At 43.2% G+C, this 13,704-nt stretch overlaps 1 protein-coding gene across 8 annotated transcripts in view; it reads left to right on the top strand.

Annotated features, from left to right (window-relative positions):
* PPFIBP2 (PPFIB scaffold protein 2) overlaps positions 1-13,704 on the top strand; it is a 161,640-nt gene that overhangs the window by 31,546 nt on the left and 116,390 nt on the right. For all 8 annotated transcript variants that reach the window (XM_087951025.1, XM_087951024.1, XM_087951014.1 and 5 more), the window contains exon 2: positions 8,751-8,848. In XM_087951025.1, coding sequence (XP_087807151.1) covers positions 8,785-8,848 — 64 coding nt within the window. In that variant the 5' untranslated portion in view covers positions 8,751-8,784. The remainder of the gene's footprint in view (positions 1-8,750; positions 8,849-13,704) is intronic.

Genomic DNA, 13,704 nt, shown 5'->3' with positions numbered 1-13,704 from the left:
GTCATATCGCTTTCCTTCCCCCTCTGAACGCCACTTGGGGTGGAGGATTCAAATGCTTAGTGCCTTCCACCCTTCCCCGCTGTTTAGCCTTATAGGAAAAGCCATTGGAGGCTATTCCTTCACACGGCGGGAGTTTGCTGCTGGGGAGGTGCCAAAAGATTAACGGCTGGAGGCCATCTTTTCTTACAAGACCTTGTGGCCGCACACCTGTATTCCATTTCGTGCTGTGTGAGGTAACTCTGTTCCGAGCAGAGGTTCCCTTCACGAACACTGGGGACCATTATACCCTCATCTTGTTTTTTTTCTACATTCGAGGCTATTCTTACAGTTAAATTGACACGACCACGGACCAGAAGCTGCACTGCAGCTGCATCACTACCCACTTCAAGCCCCTCCGAGCCATACATGAAGCGAACTGACCCCACCATGAAGATGCGGCACGACCACGAACTCGAAGCCAAACAACAAGATCACAGCTCACCAGCTCAAATCCCCCAGCAACTAAGACTAACCTGAGCACAACCAAGCCCCCACCTGAACAGGACACACCTCCAGCCAATCAGAACACAGCCAAAACCCCAACCAATGAGAACACACCCCCACCCAATCAGAACATAGCCAAGCCCCCACCCAATCAAGTCACACCCCCACTAGCAGTTAAAAGGAAGAAGCAGCTGCAAGCTCACATCACTCTGAGAAGCACAGAGCAGAAGACACAAGCCTGAAGATGATGAATGAGACTTCATTGAAACGTTGCCTAGATACTTCCAATCTTACGCGGAGAAAACCGAATAACCAAAGATCCATATATATATTTATTTATTTATTAGTGGTTATATAACAATACAATAATAATTTTCTCTTCGGTATAATATTTTAATATCAATAAAATATTATTACTGACATATGACTCATTATAGATAGGTATTATTAAAAAAAAAAGAGGAAAGGGGTCAATAAAAACATCATCAGGGCAACCGGTCTGTCCTCAGATCAGGCCCCTGGGCGTGCGAACCGCCTTCACAGTATTGCATTGTATAACAAGCATATTGCAATTCCAACTTGAATCAAAATGGCAGACGGTAGCAGCTCTCAGACCTCATCCTTGAAGGTCAAAGCCAAATCTCAGCACAAACCTAAGCAGGCTAAAGGGAATTCTAAAACTTCAGAAAGGGATGCCATCAGGCGCCATAAAGCTTTACAAAAACAGATAAGTGCACACGGGAGGCGCACAAGGTCTCACAGGACTTCCCCTCCTCTAGTCCAGGTCCGTCTACCTCTTCCCACCCTCCTCCTCCCCTAGATCTCTCCCTCTTATCCAGGTGCAGCTTGGCTCCCCAAGGCCAACAGGCCCAAGTATCTGGGACACCGACCACGCGAAGGGCTTCCAAAGCTACATTCACTCTGATGGCTGCCGGTCTTCGTCAGGATGACATTCTTACAGAGGAAGTTCCAGAGAGGATGAAGGCCTGGATGGAGCTGGCAATCCACCAGGGAATCGCAGCAGGTCTTCAACACGCAGTTACGACCAGGGAATATACTGTGATCGCCGATCATGATTCCCAATCGCTAAGGTCGTTGACCAGGTCGGAGCAGCACTATACCCAGGTACATTTACAAGGGGAGGTCCCCCTCCAAGGGCCGACTGAGGAGGAGGAGGAGGAGAAGGAAGAAGTGGATCAAATTGATCAAATGGAAGAGATTGAATCAGGATCAATATATGACAGCTTGCCCCTGTCACAAGCAGATCCCTTAGAAAGGGGAATGTCTGAGGATGAGGGCCTTGTTCCTGGCTAACCTGTTTTTACAGGGTTATTCCGCCCACAACTTTTCAGATCTCTCTTGTTTAAGGCAAAAAATATTGCACGCCTAAACAAGTCGACCCCTTCTACCACACCAACTCCTTCGGAAGAGGGACCAGAGGATCTAATTTTCAACCAACCAGTAATTGAAGCAGAGGTGATCCCAGTTCCTCCCATGTTTTCGGACCTGGTACAGAAACAGTGGGCCTCTGCAGCAGTGTACCCAGCCCCCACTGGATATGACAGGAAATATTTCAGTTTGGCCCCTGATTTCTCAAAATTATTGAATACTCCCAAGGTAGATGAACCTATAGTGGGATTAGCGTTGTCCTCCATTCCCAGTGATGCGCTGGAGGCATTAAAGCCGGAGGAAAAACGGGCCGAGCTAGCCCTATGCAGAGCCCATCAGTCTGACACGTGGGCCATCAGAGCAGCCACGGCCACCTCCTTCTTCACCCGTTCTTCTCCCAGATGGCTCCGCCTCTTACGGGAACATGTTCCTAATTCCAACCTTAGAGCGCACCAAGATATTGCTAAACTTATAGCAGCTGCTGAATTCTCAGCTGACGCAACTTATCATGCAGTCAAGTTTTCAGCCAGGGCCATTACTTCACATGTCACAGCATGCCACTTACTATGGTTAAAACATTGGCAAGCAGACTTTAAGCACAAATGCAAGGCTTCATCCCCAATTGTGGGAGACAGACTGTTTGGCCCTTCCCTTGATCCGCTACTAATTGAAACCCGAAACAAAAAGAAAATTCTTCCTTCCCTTTTTCGGAAGTCAGATTCTAGAAACCCTCAGTCCTTTCGGAGGGGATCCTTTCGGCCCTTTTACCAGGGATCTTTTTTACCCAGATACCAGAGACCCCCATCATTCAGACCAGGGCAGCAGCCAGACAGGTCCGACTTCGGGGATAGGAGCAGAAGGGATGGTCAATCCAAGAAATCCTTTCGGGGAGCAGGAAACAAGTCCTTTCGGCATCCAAGGTAACTCCCTGGACCCGACCCCCATTGGTGGATGCCTTAAATTATTTGCGGACCAATGGGACTCCTCAACCTCTGATTTCTGGCTCAGAGACACAATTAGATTTGGCCTTGCGCTGGAGTTTCAATCCACTCCCCCAGATTTTTTCATGTCATGCCCTCTCTCCAGAGACCCGGTTAAACGTAATCTCATGGAAACAGCTATCCAACACCTACTGGACATACGAGCCATCCAGCCAGTAGCCACCAACCAACGAGGGCGAGGTTTCTATTCACATCTTTTTGTTGTTCCCAAAAGTTCGGGGGGGTGGAGAGCAATATTGGATCTGAAATGTCTCAACCGTTTCTTAGTATATCGCAAGTTTAAAATGCACACCCTGCAATCTATCTTACTTGGCATCAGAAAGGGTGACGTCCTCACGTCCATACACCTGACAGAGGCGTACCTACATATTGCTATTCGGCCTTCCCACTATAAATTTCTGAGATTCTGTTATAATAACCACCATTTTGAATATGTGGCCCTTCCTTTTGGACTGGCTTCTGCCCCCAGGACCTTCACGAAGGTTCTCGCAGCACTAGCTGCGAGATATCCCCGTATGACTCTAGTGTTATCTTGATGACATCTTGATTTTGTAATCCTCCGCTCATCAAGCAGTCAAAGATACTCAGAACACATTACAATCACTACAACAACACGGGTTCTCAATAAATTGGAAAAAGAGTCATTTAACACCATCGACTCGGTTAACCCATCTGGGGGCAGTCATAGATATGGTGGAAGGCAAAGTTTACCTGTCACCAGATAGACTAAATAGCATTCAGCAATTAATCAAGGAGATCAGGGGTCTTAAGAGGGTGTCCCTAGCGGAACTATCAAAATTGTTAGGCAAGATGATCTCATGTATCTCTATCATCCCTTGGGCCCGGCTCCACACTAGATCCCTTCAGTGGTTCCTGCTCCTGTACCAGCGCTCTGGCCGAAGCAACTCCAAATACAAGGTCAGGGTACCATCAAAGGTCCTCATATCTCTCCTCTGGTGGACCAGACCAATCATCAACAGAGGCTGCCTCTTCAAAGAGCCACACAGACTTACCATCACCACCGATGCCAGCCGGTTTGGATGGGGAGCGCACGTTCAATCGCTCACAACCCAAGGCCGCTGGTCTGCCAAAGAACAGTCGTGCAGCATAAACTGGCTGGAGCTTTGAGCAGTACACCTGGCTCTCCGCAGCTTCCTTCCACAGGTACACAATCAGCACATACTAATATTGACTGACAATGTAACAGCCAAAGCTTACATAAACGGGGGCACACAGTCGAAACATCTCATGCGCGAAGCGGAGCGCTTGTGTCATTGGGCGGAGAACAACCTACTTTCCATCAGAGCAGAGCACATTTCGAGTCTGTTGAATACACAGGCAGACTGGCTGAGCAGGGCCACGATCGATCAATCGGAGTGGTGCCTCCATCCGACCCTGTTTCAAGAGGTGGTCAGGACATTTGGACAGCCGGTGGTGGACCTGTTCGCTTCCCCCCTCAATGCTCAGCTCCTGAGATTTTTTTCCAGGTACCCCTCGCAAGGAGCGGAGAACTTCAATTCGCTCCGCTGTTGTTGGCCCCCGGGACTACTGTATGCATTCCCGCCACTTCCACTGGTTCCCAAGGTCATCCAGAAACTGCTAGACGAGAGGGCGGAACTACTTCTAGTAGCTCCTTACTGGCCCAGACGGCCGTGGTTTGCAGACCTCCGCAGTCTATCCATATCAACACCATGGAGAATTCTGCCAGCCAGGGTTTTGCTAACCCAGGGACCCCTTCAACATCTGGACCCTCAATGGTTGCACCTGACCGTCTGGAGGTTGAGCGGAGTTGTCTGAAGAGTGAAAGTTTTCCAACAGAGTTATCACCACTATCCAAGCCGCCAGATGCCCCTCAACAACTTGCATTTACAATGCCACATGGTCCAGTTTCTGAAAATGGTGTACCGAGTCTCGAATTGATCCCATCTCTCCATCTGTGCCTCAAATCCTAGAGTTCTTGCAAGAGGGACTTGACAAGGGATTATCACCTAATACATTGAAAAGACAGGTGGCGGCCGTGGCGTCAGTTCTCACTTGTGAAGGTCTACTATCTCTTTCCCATCATCCACGCATATGGAGTTTCCTTCGAGGAGCCACAAATTTATGCCCTCCAGTGTTATCCCACCTGGGACCTTAACAAGGTCCTCGTCGCACTCACTAAGGGCTCTTTCGAACCCTTGAAATCGTCAAGTCTCCAATTTCTGACGTATAAAGTAGTTTTCCTTGTAGCGATCACTTCTGCTCGTCAGAGATTGCAGCTTTGTCTGTCAGAGATTGCAGCTTTGTCTGTCAGACAAAATCTTTGTGTTTTCCATTCTGACCGGGTGGTCCTTCGTCCTGATCCTACATTTATACCCAAAATTAACTTGGTCTTTCACAGGGCACAAGAGCTGATACTTCCTAATTTTTGTCCCAGACCATCCCAAGGGTTGGAACTACAATGGCATAGGCTTGATGTGAGGCGAGCATTGCAAATATATATCAACCGCACAGCAACTTTCAGGAAAACGGAGGCCTTATTTGTGTCTTTTCAGCCCAACACTCAGGGATGCAAGGTCTCATCTTCTACAATAGGCCGTTGGCTATGGGCCGCGATAGCGAAAACGTATCAGACTCAATCCCTGCAGGTGCCCAGGGGCATAACAGCTCATTCAACAAGGAGCGCCGCAACATTGGCAGCGTGGGCCACACAGGCACCAATAACTGAAATTTGTCAAGCCGCAACCTAGGCCTCTCCATCGCCATTCATTAGGCATTATAAAATAGATGTGTTTGCATCCGCTGAGGCCTCCTTTGGCAGAAGAGTTCTGCAACGGGTCCACATGGACCAGGAGGAGATTCCAGGCCAGATGGAGTCCCTCCCGTAGAACAGGCCAAGCTTTGGTATGTCCCACTACTGGATGCTCTGAACAGGTCATGGGAGAAAGGGCGTTGGTACTTACCTGACACGCCCATTCTCTTTGAGCTGTGAAGAGCATCCAGCCCCACCCTTTTTTCCGTCTGGTGGGGTCCTGTTTCGGCCAATGAGTTGTTAGGGCATTGAGGACGAGGACGGTTATTTCTCTCGTCTTCGCCAAAACTGGGGAACACTGGGGAGGAGTCCCGTGGAGGAGGAGGAGCGTTCCACAAATGAAGCCCAGCCTAGACATGCAGAGACTGAAGCACCTCCCACTACTGGATGCTCTTCACAGCTCAAAGAGAACGGGCGTGTCAGGTAAGTACCAACGCCCTTTTTCTGTTTCTAGTTTCTATCACCATTAGCTCTCTAGGTGGCCTTTATGCAAGATTCAGTTCTGCCTTATAAAAGAATAATATCCTGCTAAGTGGTTTCACTGGAGCTTTATGAAGGTTACTGAAATGATTGTTCATACTATTCAACATTCCTTGTTGAGTATTATACCCCACTCAGTACTTGCTCTTGAGTAAACATAGGCTTGTGTTAAATAGTACAGTATTCTGAATGCATAACATAAATGCATATAACATAAGTACATATAGCATATATATAATAGATGCATAGATTATATTTTTTGGCCTGGGAGAACATCCCAAATAATAATTTAATTTAGCATATATATGCACCTACTGATATGCAGGGAAATTTTTTTCCCCTTAAAGGAGGAAAAACAAAAAACGCTGCCAAATTTTTTCATAGAAGGAATGTTTCGGTAATCTTATTTCCTGAAATGAACTTTAAATCTGCTTGTGAATAGCAAACTGAAAGCTAGAGGTCATGGCTAGAAATGACTGATGCTTCTGCCAAAGTTGCGCTGGAGGCTATGCCACCTGAGGAACTTGCAAATCTGGGATTGAGCAAGGCTAGGAGTGGAGAAAAACATTAAATAAACTCCAGTTAACTACTTCTAGGTCCCATCCTACAAACTAAGATAAGTAAAGCTGGTAATAATTGGGCTTTAGAAAACGATGAGCAACTTTAGGACATTTCTGTATTTAAAAAAGAAATCAATATAACAAATACTCCTTGTCGAGTTTTATAATTCTGTGTTATAAAATAATTCAGTTTGCCTTGAATCTTTCTTTTTGACTTTATAATCACATACTTTATTTATTTGATAGATTGCTATCTTGCTTTTCATTCATGAATTCAAGGTAGAAAACATGATGCTATCTTCCTTTCCCCCTATAGCAATAGCAACCTTGGAAAGTAGTGGGAAGACGAACAAGAGCAATCGATCCAAATATCCCTTAGTGATCTTCTGGGTTAAGGGTAGACTACTGTAGTAGACTAGTACAATTGTATCGGGAGCACTGAAGCGCTTCCAGATTGAAAGGATTGAATGGTGACATCATTGCTCAGGGGATGCCCACTCATGGGGTTCCTTTCATGACCTCATTAAGTTGCCCACCATAGTGGTACCCATTTATCTAGTCGCAGTTGCCAGCTTTTGAATTGCTGGGCTGGCAGGAGTTGGAACATGTGATGTTCTGCAGCAACACTGGGTCTTGAATGCGAGCCTGCCAATCATCAGGATCATCCTAATTTTTTGAGCCACCGTGATCCCTTACTTCAACTTCTGTTTCCCCGCTCCGAGTTCAACACCTTAATGGCTTAACTCAAACATATAACATCTACTTTTCAATCAAATTATTCTCAAGACAATTTACAACTAATCTGTTGTAGTAGCATAAGCTTGATAGCAACTGACTAGACACTTGATGGAACTGCCCTCCAGATCACAAGGAAGCTCTGCAGCTGCCTATCAGCATCCCTCTGGGTCCATGAAGTATTTGGGCAGACCATCTTAATAAGCACAATTGTGTCCTGGATGAACTTATCCTCCCCCCAATTATGCTGCCTTCACCTCATCCCCATTCTGTGAGACAGGTAGCCTTAAGTCATCCTTAGTTAAAGTAGTATTTTCTCCCTTACAATGACACCATTCTGGACAGAATCTGCTAAGCATTCTTATCCATCAATTTGCAAGAAAGTTTGATGGCTAGAAAAGTCTGCCATCTAGTGGGTTCTCCAGTGAGTAGGATCAGTTCTCAGACAACCATTTAAGGTAAATTGGTTGCCACTGCCACCGTCTTTAGTCCTCTATATACTTTCTACTTGTTCACTTAATCCACTGTTTTTATAAATCACAAGGATGATCATGATCTGATTATTGACTTTTACATATATATTTATAATGAAATGATTTCTGTTGATGGCAAATTAAGAGCGTAGCAGCTACGTTGTTATGATTTAATTTGCTCATAGTCACTCATGTCTTTGTAACATCTCATCTGGACTACTACAATGTGCTCTACATGGGGTTGTCCTTGAAAAGCATTCGGAAGCTTCAACTAGTGCAGAATTCGGCTACATGGGTAGTAAAGTTGTCAGGTATTCAATACCTGTAACACCACTGCTTCATGAGCTGCATTGTTTTCAAATGCAATTCTAGGTATTAGTTATCACCTTTAAAACCCTTTGTGGCTTGGTGCCAGGTACCACCTTTTCCTAGTTGCCTCTGTCAATCCAATTTGATCAGACAAGTTGGACACATGCAGGCCCCATTGGCCAAGGATTGTTGGCCGGTGGTAACCAGAAGTGCCTTCTCTGCCACAGACCCTGCTCTCTGGAATATTGTTCCTTCAGATATCAGGATTACCCCAACCCTATTGGCCTTTTACAAGACTGTGAAGACTTGGTTGTGTGGTTCGGCCTGGAGCCCCAAGTGGGTTGAGGGTACTGACTGCATTAACATCCATAGTACCCGTTTTACTTGGTGCCATACATATTTATTTTCTACTGTTTAATTCTTTTTATGTCACATGATCTATGCTGCCCTGAGTCACCTATTAAGACGGGCAGCTATAGAAATCAAATCAAACAAATAAGTAAGCATTACCTCTTTTTTTCCCTTTTAGACTGAGAAAGCAAGATCCAAGCAAGCCACAAAAGATGACTTCTGATGCTAGTCACATGCTTGAAGCTGCTCTAGAACAAATGGATGATATCATTGCAGGTATTGTGATAGTTTATTTTTTTTAAATGACCAACATTATATCCACCATAAAATCTATTTTGCAGCTGTGATAATGAAAGATGAACTATCCAGATGAATTTCCATTTATGTTTGACTGTCCAAATTTTCTCAAGTTATTGACCACAATAGTTTTTTCTCTCTGAGCTATTTTTAAACAGATCAAGGTCAATTTCCTGGGGAGCAGAATGTACTTTGTTTTGTAAAAAGTCTAGTGTGGCAACCAAGACTGAGCTTACAGGGATAAAATGGTTAAGGAGAGTGTAAAAATACATTTTTAATGATGTGGTCATTTAACATTAGAATAAGAATCTTCAGTTATTATAAAGTAAGGATATCAATTATTTTAGCATAAGAATATCAAGAAAAAGGATGTTATCTTTGTACAGTATTGAAATGTAAGAAAAATTGATTTTTTTAATGATCTGAATAAAGTAACTTTGAAATTTATTTGACAAGGGAAAAAAGTGAAAATTGAAAATGTTACAAGAATCTAAAGAAAATTGAGGGTTTGGACTACCTGATTGGTTTTTATATTACCAAGCATGTGTGATAACATGGTTAAAAGAATGGATATCCCTCAGAGATTGTTATATTTAGAAGGACATGACTTACAACTGGGATGGCACGCTTTCCTATGGTATGAGAGGATTAAAATCCATACATACTTTCAAAATCACTATATAAGAGACTCCCTAATATTTATATGGGGAAAAAATAAAACCTAAAATATATTTGAAAATCCCAGAATGGATCTCAATGGTGGAAGCCTTTACATACCCAAATCTGGTGAAGTTCAATAAAATTGTGACATATAAAGACATTTGGACTCGGAAGTTCAAAGCAAGAGTTTGAAGACCAACCCAAGTTTTAAGGCTTCAGCTTCAGGCAAAGAAAAAATAAACAGAAAATAGTGGTTTGTAAAGTATCACTTTCAAAGTCATAACAAACTCCTCTTTCTCTTTCTACTCTTTTTAAGTCTGGTGGACAACTAGGACTTTCTGTTCTTTTCAAGTGCAGGAACTGAAAATTGTTCAGTTAAGTTACTCCCTCCCTAGTTATAAAGAACCACGAAAGCAACCGATTGCATCTTATAGCTCTTGGTGTGTATAACAAAGCTGATAAAGTTGAACCAGAGGGGTTTTTTTTTGAAACCAGGAGAATCTTGAAGCTTCCTACAAATACCAGAGCTGTCTGTGCTGCAGAAGTAATTTAAAAGTGCTTCCTAATGTAGCATCTGTCATTAAAGAAGGCTTCACGCTTTTGTGTGAGACTGAAAAAAAAGATGCCTTTATTTCAAGTCTGTCTAAATAATAACTGCCTGAAGTGGTGGCCTCTTCATGGAGAAGACTGAAAATACTTGGGATAGTATTCATAGGAATTCTCAGACTTTTTCAGGCTGTCGAGCCTGTTAAAAAGATTTTTAAAAACCTGAAATCCCTCACCAAAAAGCAAAGCTTGAGTGATGGAAAGTTGATTGTATGCAAGTCAGTGGTTCAATTTTTTTTACTATCAGTTCTGTGGGTGTGGCTTAGTGGGCATGGCAGGGGAAGGATACTATAAAATCTCCATTCCCTCCCCATTCCTGAGGGAAGGTTACAACCGGTTCTCCGAACTACTCAAAATTTCCACTACCGGTTCTCCAGAACTGATCAGAACCTGCTGAATACCACCTCTGATGCAAGTGAACGTTTATCTGCCTTATTCTCTCACAGAAACCCATAAAATTCTCATGGAAGCTAGTTTGAAATAACAAGTAGCAGAGAGGAGCTTCCTTCCAATCTGTTTGTAAGCCTGCATGTTCCTATCCTTTAGTGAAATTGAGCCTGACTGAGCCTGTATTTTTCGTCTGCTAACTCAAAAGGGCTATTATGGGAGGCTTAGCCATAAAACAACTGCTACTATCATTCACAAGATAATCAAAAAGTGAAGCAGCTAACTTTCTGACAGCCCCAACTTTAGAATATTCTCCATCATTCCAGTTTAACATATGTGAACAAGCACATTAGGGTTAGGATGTCCTAAGCTATAGCAAAAGCCAGTTTGGTATAGTGGTTAAGGTGACCGAAGGCATGCATTAAGGGGTGTGCATAAGTGCACAATCATGCCTACCGTCCCTGTCCTACTGTCCCCATTTATTTGTACCTATTTCCTGTATTCTTACTCATGTTTATATTTATACCTATTATCTTGTAAGCAATTGACAAATCAAATCAAATCAATCAATCAGTAAATAAATGCTGTAGCTGTGCCCCAGGATAATGTTGCAAATTGGTCACCAGGACCAGAGGTTTAGTCTTTCTGAGCTTCTAGATTCGTGCTGGAGCCCATCCTCAGGGAACTTCCCTCTAGCACAGGGGTCCCCAACCACCAGGCCCCGGACCGGTACCGGTCCGTGCATCAATTTGTACCGGGCTGCCTATTTTGCTTGGGTGCCGCCATCTTGTTTCGACGGCGCTTGAGAAAGTGCTTCCGGGTGAGCTTGTTGGTCGTTGGTTGGAAAGCGGCGTTTGGGTGCTTAGTTTTGTCGAAGGGGGGGGCGGCTTCGAATGAAGAGCCGTCCCGATGGTGGTGGAGTCTTGCGTTACTCAGAAGGAGATTAAGAAAAAGCCCGAAAAGCCCATCGACCGCGAGAAGGTACAAAGGAGGAGTTGAAGGTGGTGGGGAGAAGCGGGGGACAGCTGGCTGGCTGGTCGCTCGGCTTGCCTTGCCTTGGTTGTGCGTGCTGATGCCGGTACCGGTCCGTGGATCATTTTGTACATTTTGTACCGGGCCGTGGTACAAAAAAGGTTGGGGGCCACTGCTCTAGCAGAATGTGTTTTTTAGTGGTTAAGGCACCAGCCTAGAAACTGGAAGATTATGAATTCTACTCCCACCTTGGCCTGTCCCTCTCTCTTAGCCTAGGAAGAAGAAGACAATGGCAAGCTATTTCAAAATCTTTCAAAAAAAATTGCAAGGACTTGTCCAGGGAGTTGCCTGAGGGCATCTTTGAGCTCCATCAGGATCAAACTCCAGGCTGTAGGAATAATTTGCCTGCAGTTCTGCACTTAACTACCATGCCACCAGCGTTCTATATGTCACATATTCTTCTGTTCTGAAGCACCCAGAAATCTCACTGTATAATAATTGTAAAGTGAAAGTGTTCGAAACTTGAAAATTCAATACTAGGAAAGAGGCATGGTATTTATTTTTTTAAAATTCAGAAATCATTTTAGCACTTGATTTTAAGGTTTGTGTGTGCATTTCTCTTAATTGAAGTCTTTGTTTGTTTGTTCAATTTCTGTAGCCCGCCCCCATCTTAGTCAATGACTCTGGGCAGCTTGCAATTCAACTTTAAAGAAACTGTATAAATGAATGCAAGGGAGAGCACAAACCAGGGTTTTAAACATGCAGTAGAGATTATAGCTTTCTAAATAGTGAAAACATTTTAAAGATTATAGCAATAAACTTGAAAGAGAAATGAAGATGAAAACAATATGTTTTTGGGTTGCTCTTTTGTATTTATTTACATTTTTTTAAAATAATGTATGTAATGTGCTTAATTCGTGTATCTTTCTGGCTACATGAACAGAAATATAAATTTAAGTTAACATGAAATGAGGGGATTCATTTTCAGATCTCTCTTCATGCTCAGTTATTTAAATGGGAAATGCGGAGTTAAAAATAGGCATTTCTACATATATTTGGGAGAGGGAATAGAGGTGCAAGCTGAATCCTGCTGTGGGCAGACTCCTGCTTTCTTAATTGGTTTTTTTTTTCCTTTCCAGACAGAAAGTGAAAGGACTAGTAGAGCAACTGCTGCAGCAATTTAGCTTAAAAATAACACAGCATCTGTTTGTGATTAGAAGATGGATGCAATATTATGTTTCTTCCATCCTGTGCTGGGCCTATTTTTCTGCACACACACACAGACACAAGAAAAGCTCTCTTGGAGAGTTTTGTAAACGTCTGTTTTCAACTTTTCAACTCTTCTAAATAAAATGAATTTTCAGACAAATAAGGATAGAGCTACCCCTCTCAAACTGACAACACTGGATAGTAGTTTTCTCCTTCAATTCAGACCAGCTACTCAGGGATAATCATAGCTATTGGCTCAGTAAAAGACAAATGAATGTACCAAGGGTGCTTTTTTCAAAGGCAATTACATTTAGTTTTTCCTTAAAGATGTTCTCATCCAAGAAGCTTCTTCAGTTGTGACAGAATGGTGGAGGATGGAAGGATTTATATTAGGATTTGTAACTGACTGCAGTGAATATAAATCCTTTCATCTTCCACCATTCAGTCACAACTGAAGAAGCTTCTTGGATGAGAAGTGAAACGTCCTAAGGAAAAATGTCTAGTTGCCTTTTGAAAAAGCACCTTTAGGACAACCATGACCTGGATGACTGGGAATCTCCATATACATAAATGGATGTAGTTAAGCACACTTTGGCCTTTCTCTTGTATTTTCAGGAAACTCATATTCTGGAATATATGGAATGCTGCATTTATGGTATGCTAATCTAAAACACCTTCCTCATTGCAGAAATTAAAATAATCAGGTAGAAAGAGGAAGAACATTCCTCATGATCATTAAGCAGGAGTTTAAACTTTTTTTAAAAAAGTAAGTATCCTTTAAAAACTTCAAATGGTAGCACTCCTTAAAATGGTCTTTCTCAGAATAGAGTTTGCCTCTTTAAGATGCTCCAAATTCTTGGCACTCCAAGAAGATGACTTATGTTGATGATTCAGATATATTATTCTTATATGTAGCATTGTCTCATTTGGACATGCTTTCTGAAGTAAGATGATGTAATTATTAAAGACCCTTTCCTCTATTCAACTTCTAATAGTTCTGT

Source organism: Notechis scutatus, chromosome 1 (genome assembly GCF_049901735.1).
Source record: "Notechis scutatus isolate UNSWTSFEM ecotype Mainland chromosome 1, rNotScu1.2, whole genome shotgun sequence".
NCBI classification, from domain to species: domain Eukaryota; kingdom Metazoa; phylum Chordata; class Lepidosauria; order Squamata; family Elapidae; genus Notechis; species Notechis scutatus.
The sequence above is the reverse complement of the archived record's forward strand: the minus strand, read 5'-3'. Positions and strand labels throughout refer to the sequence as shown.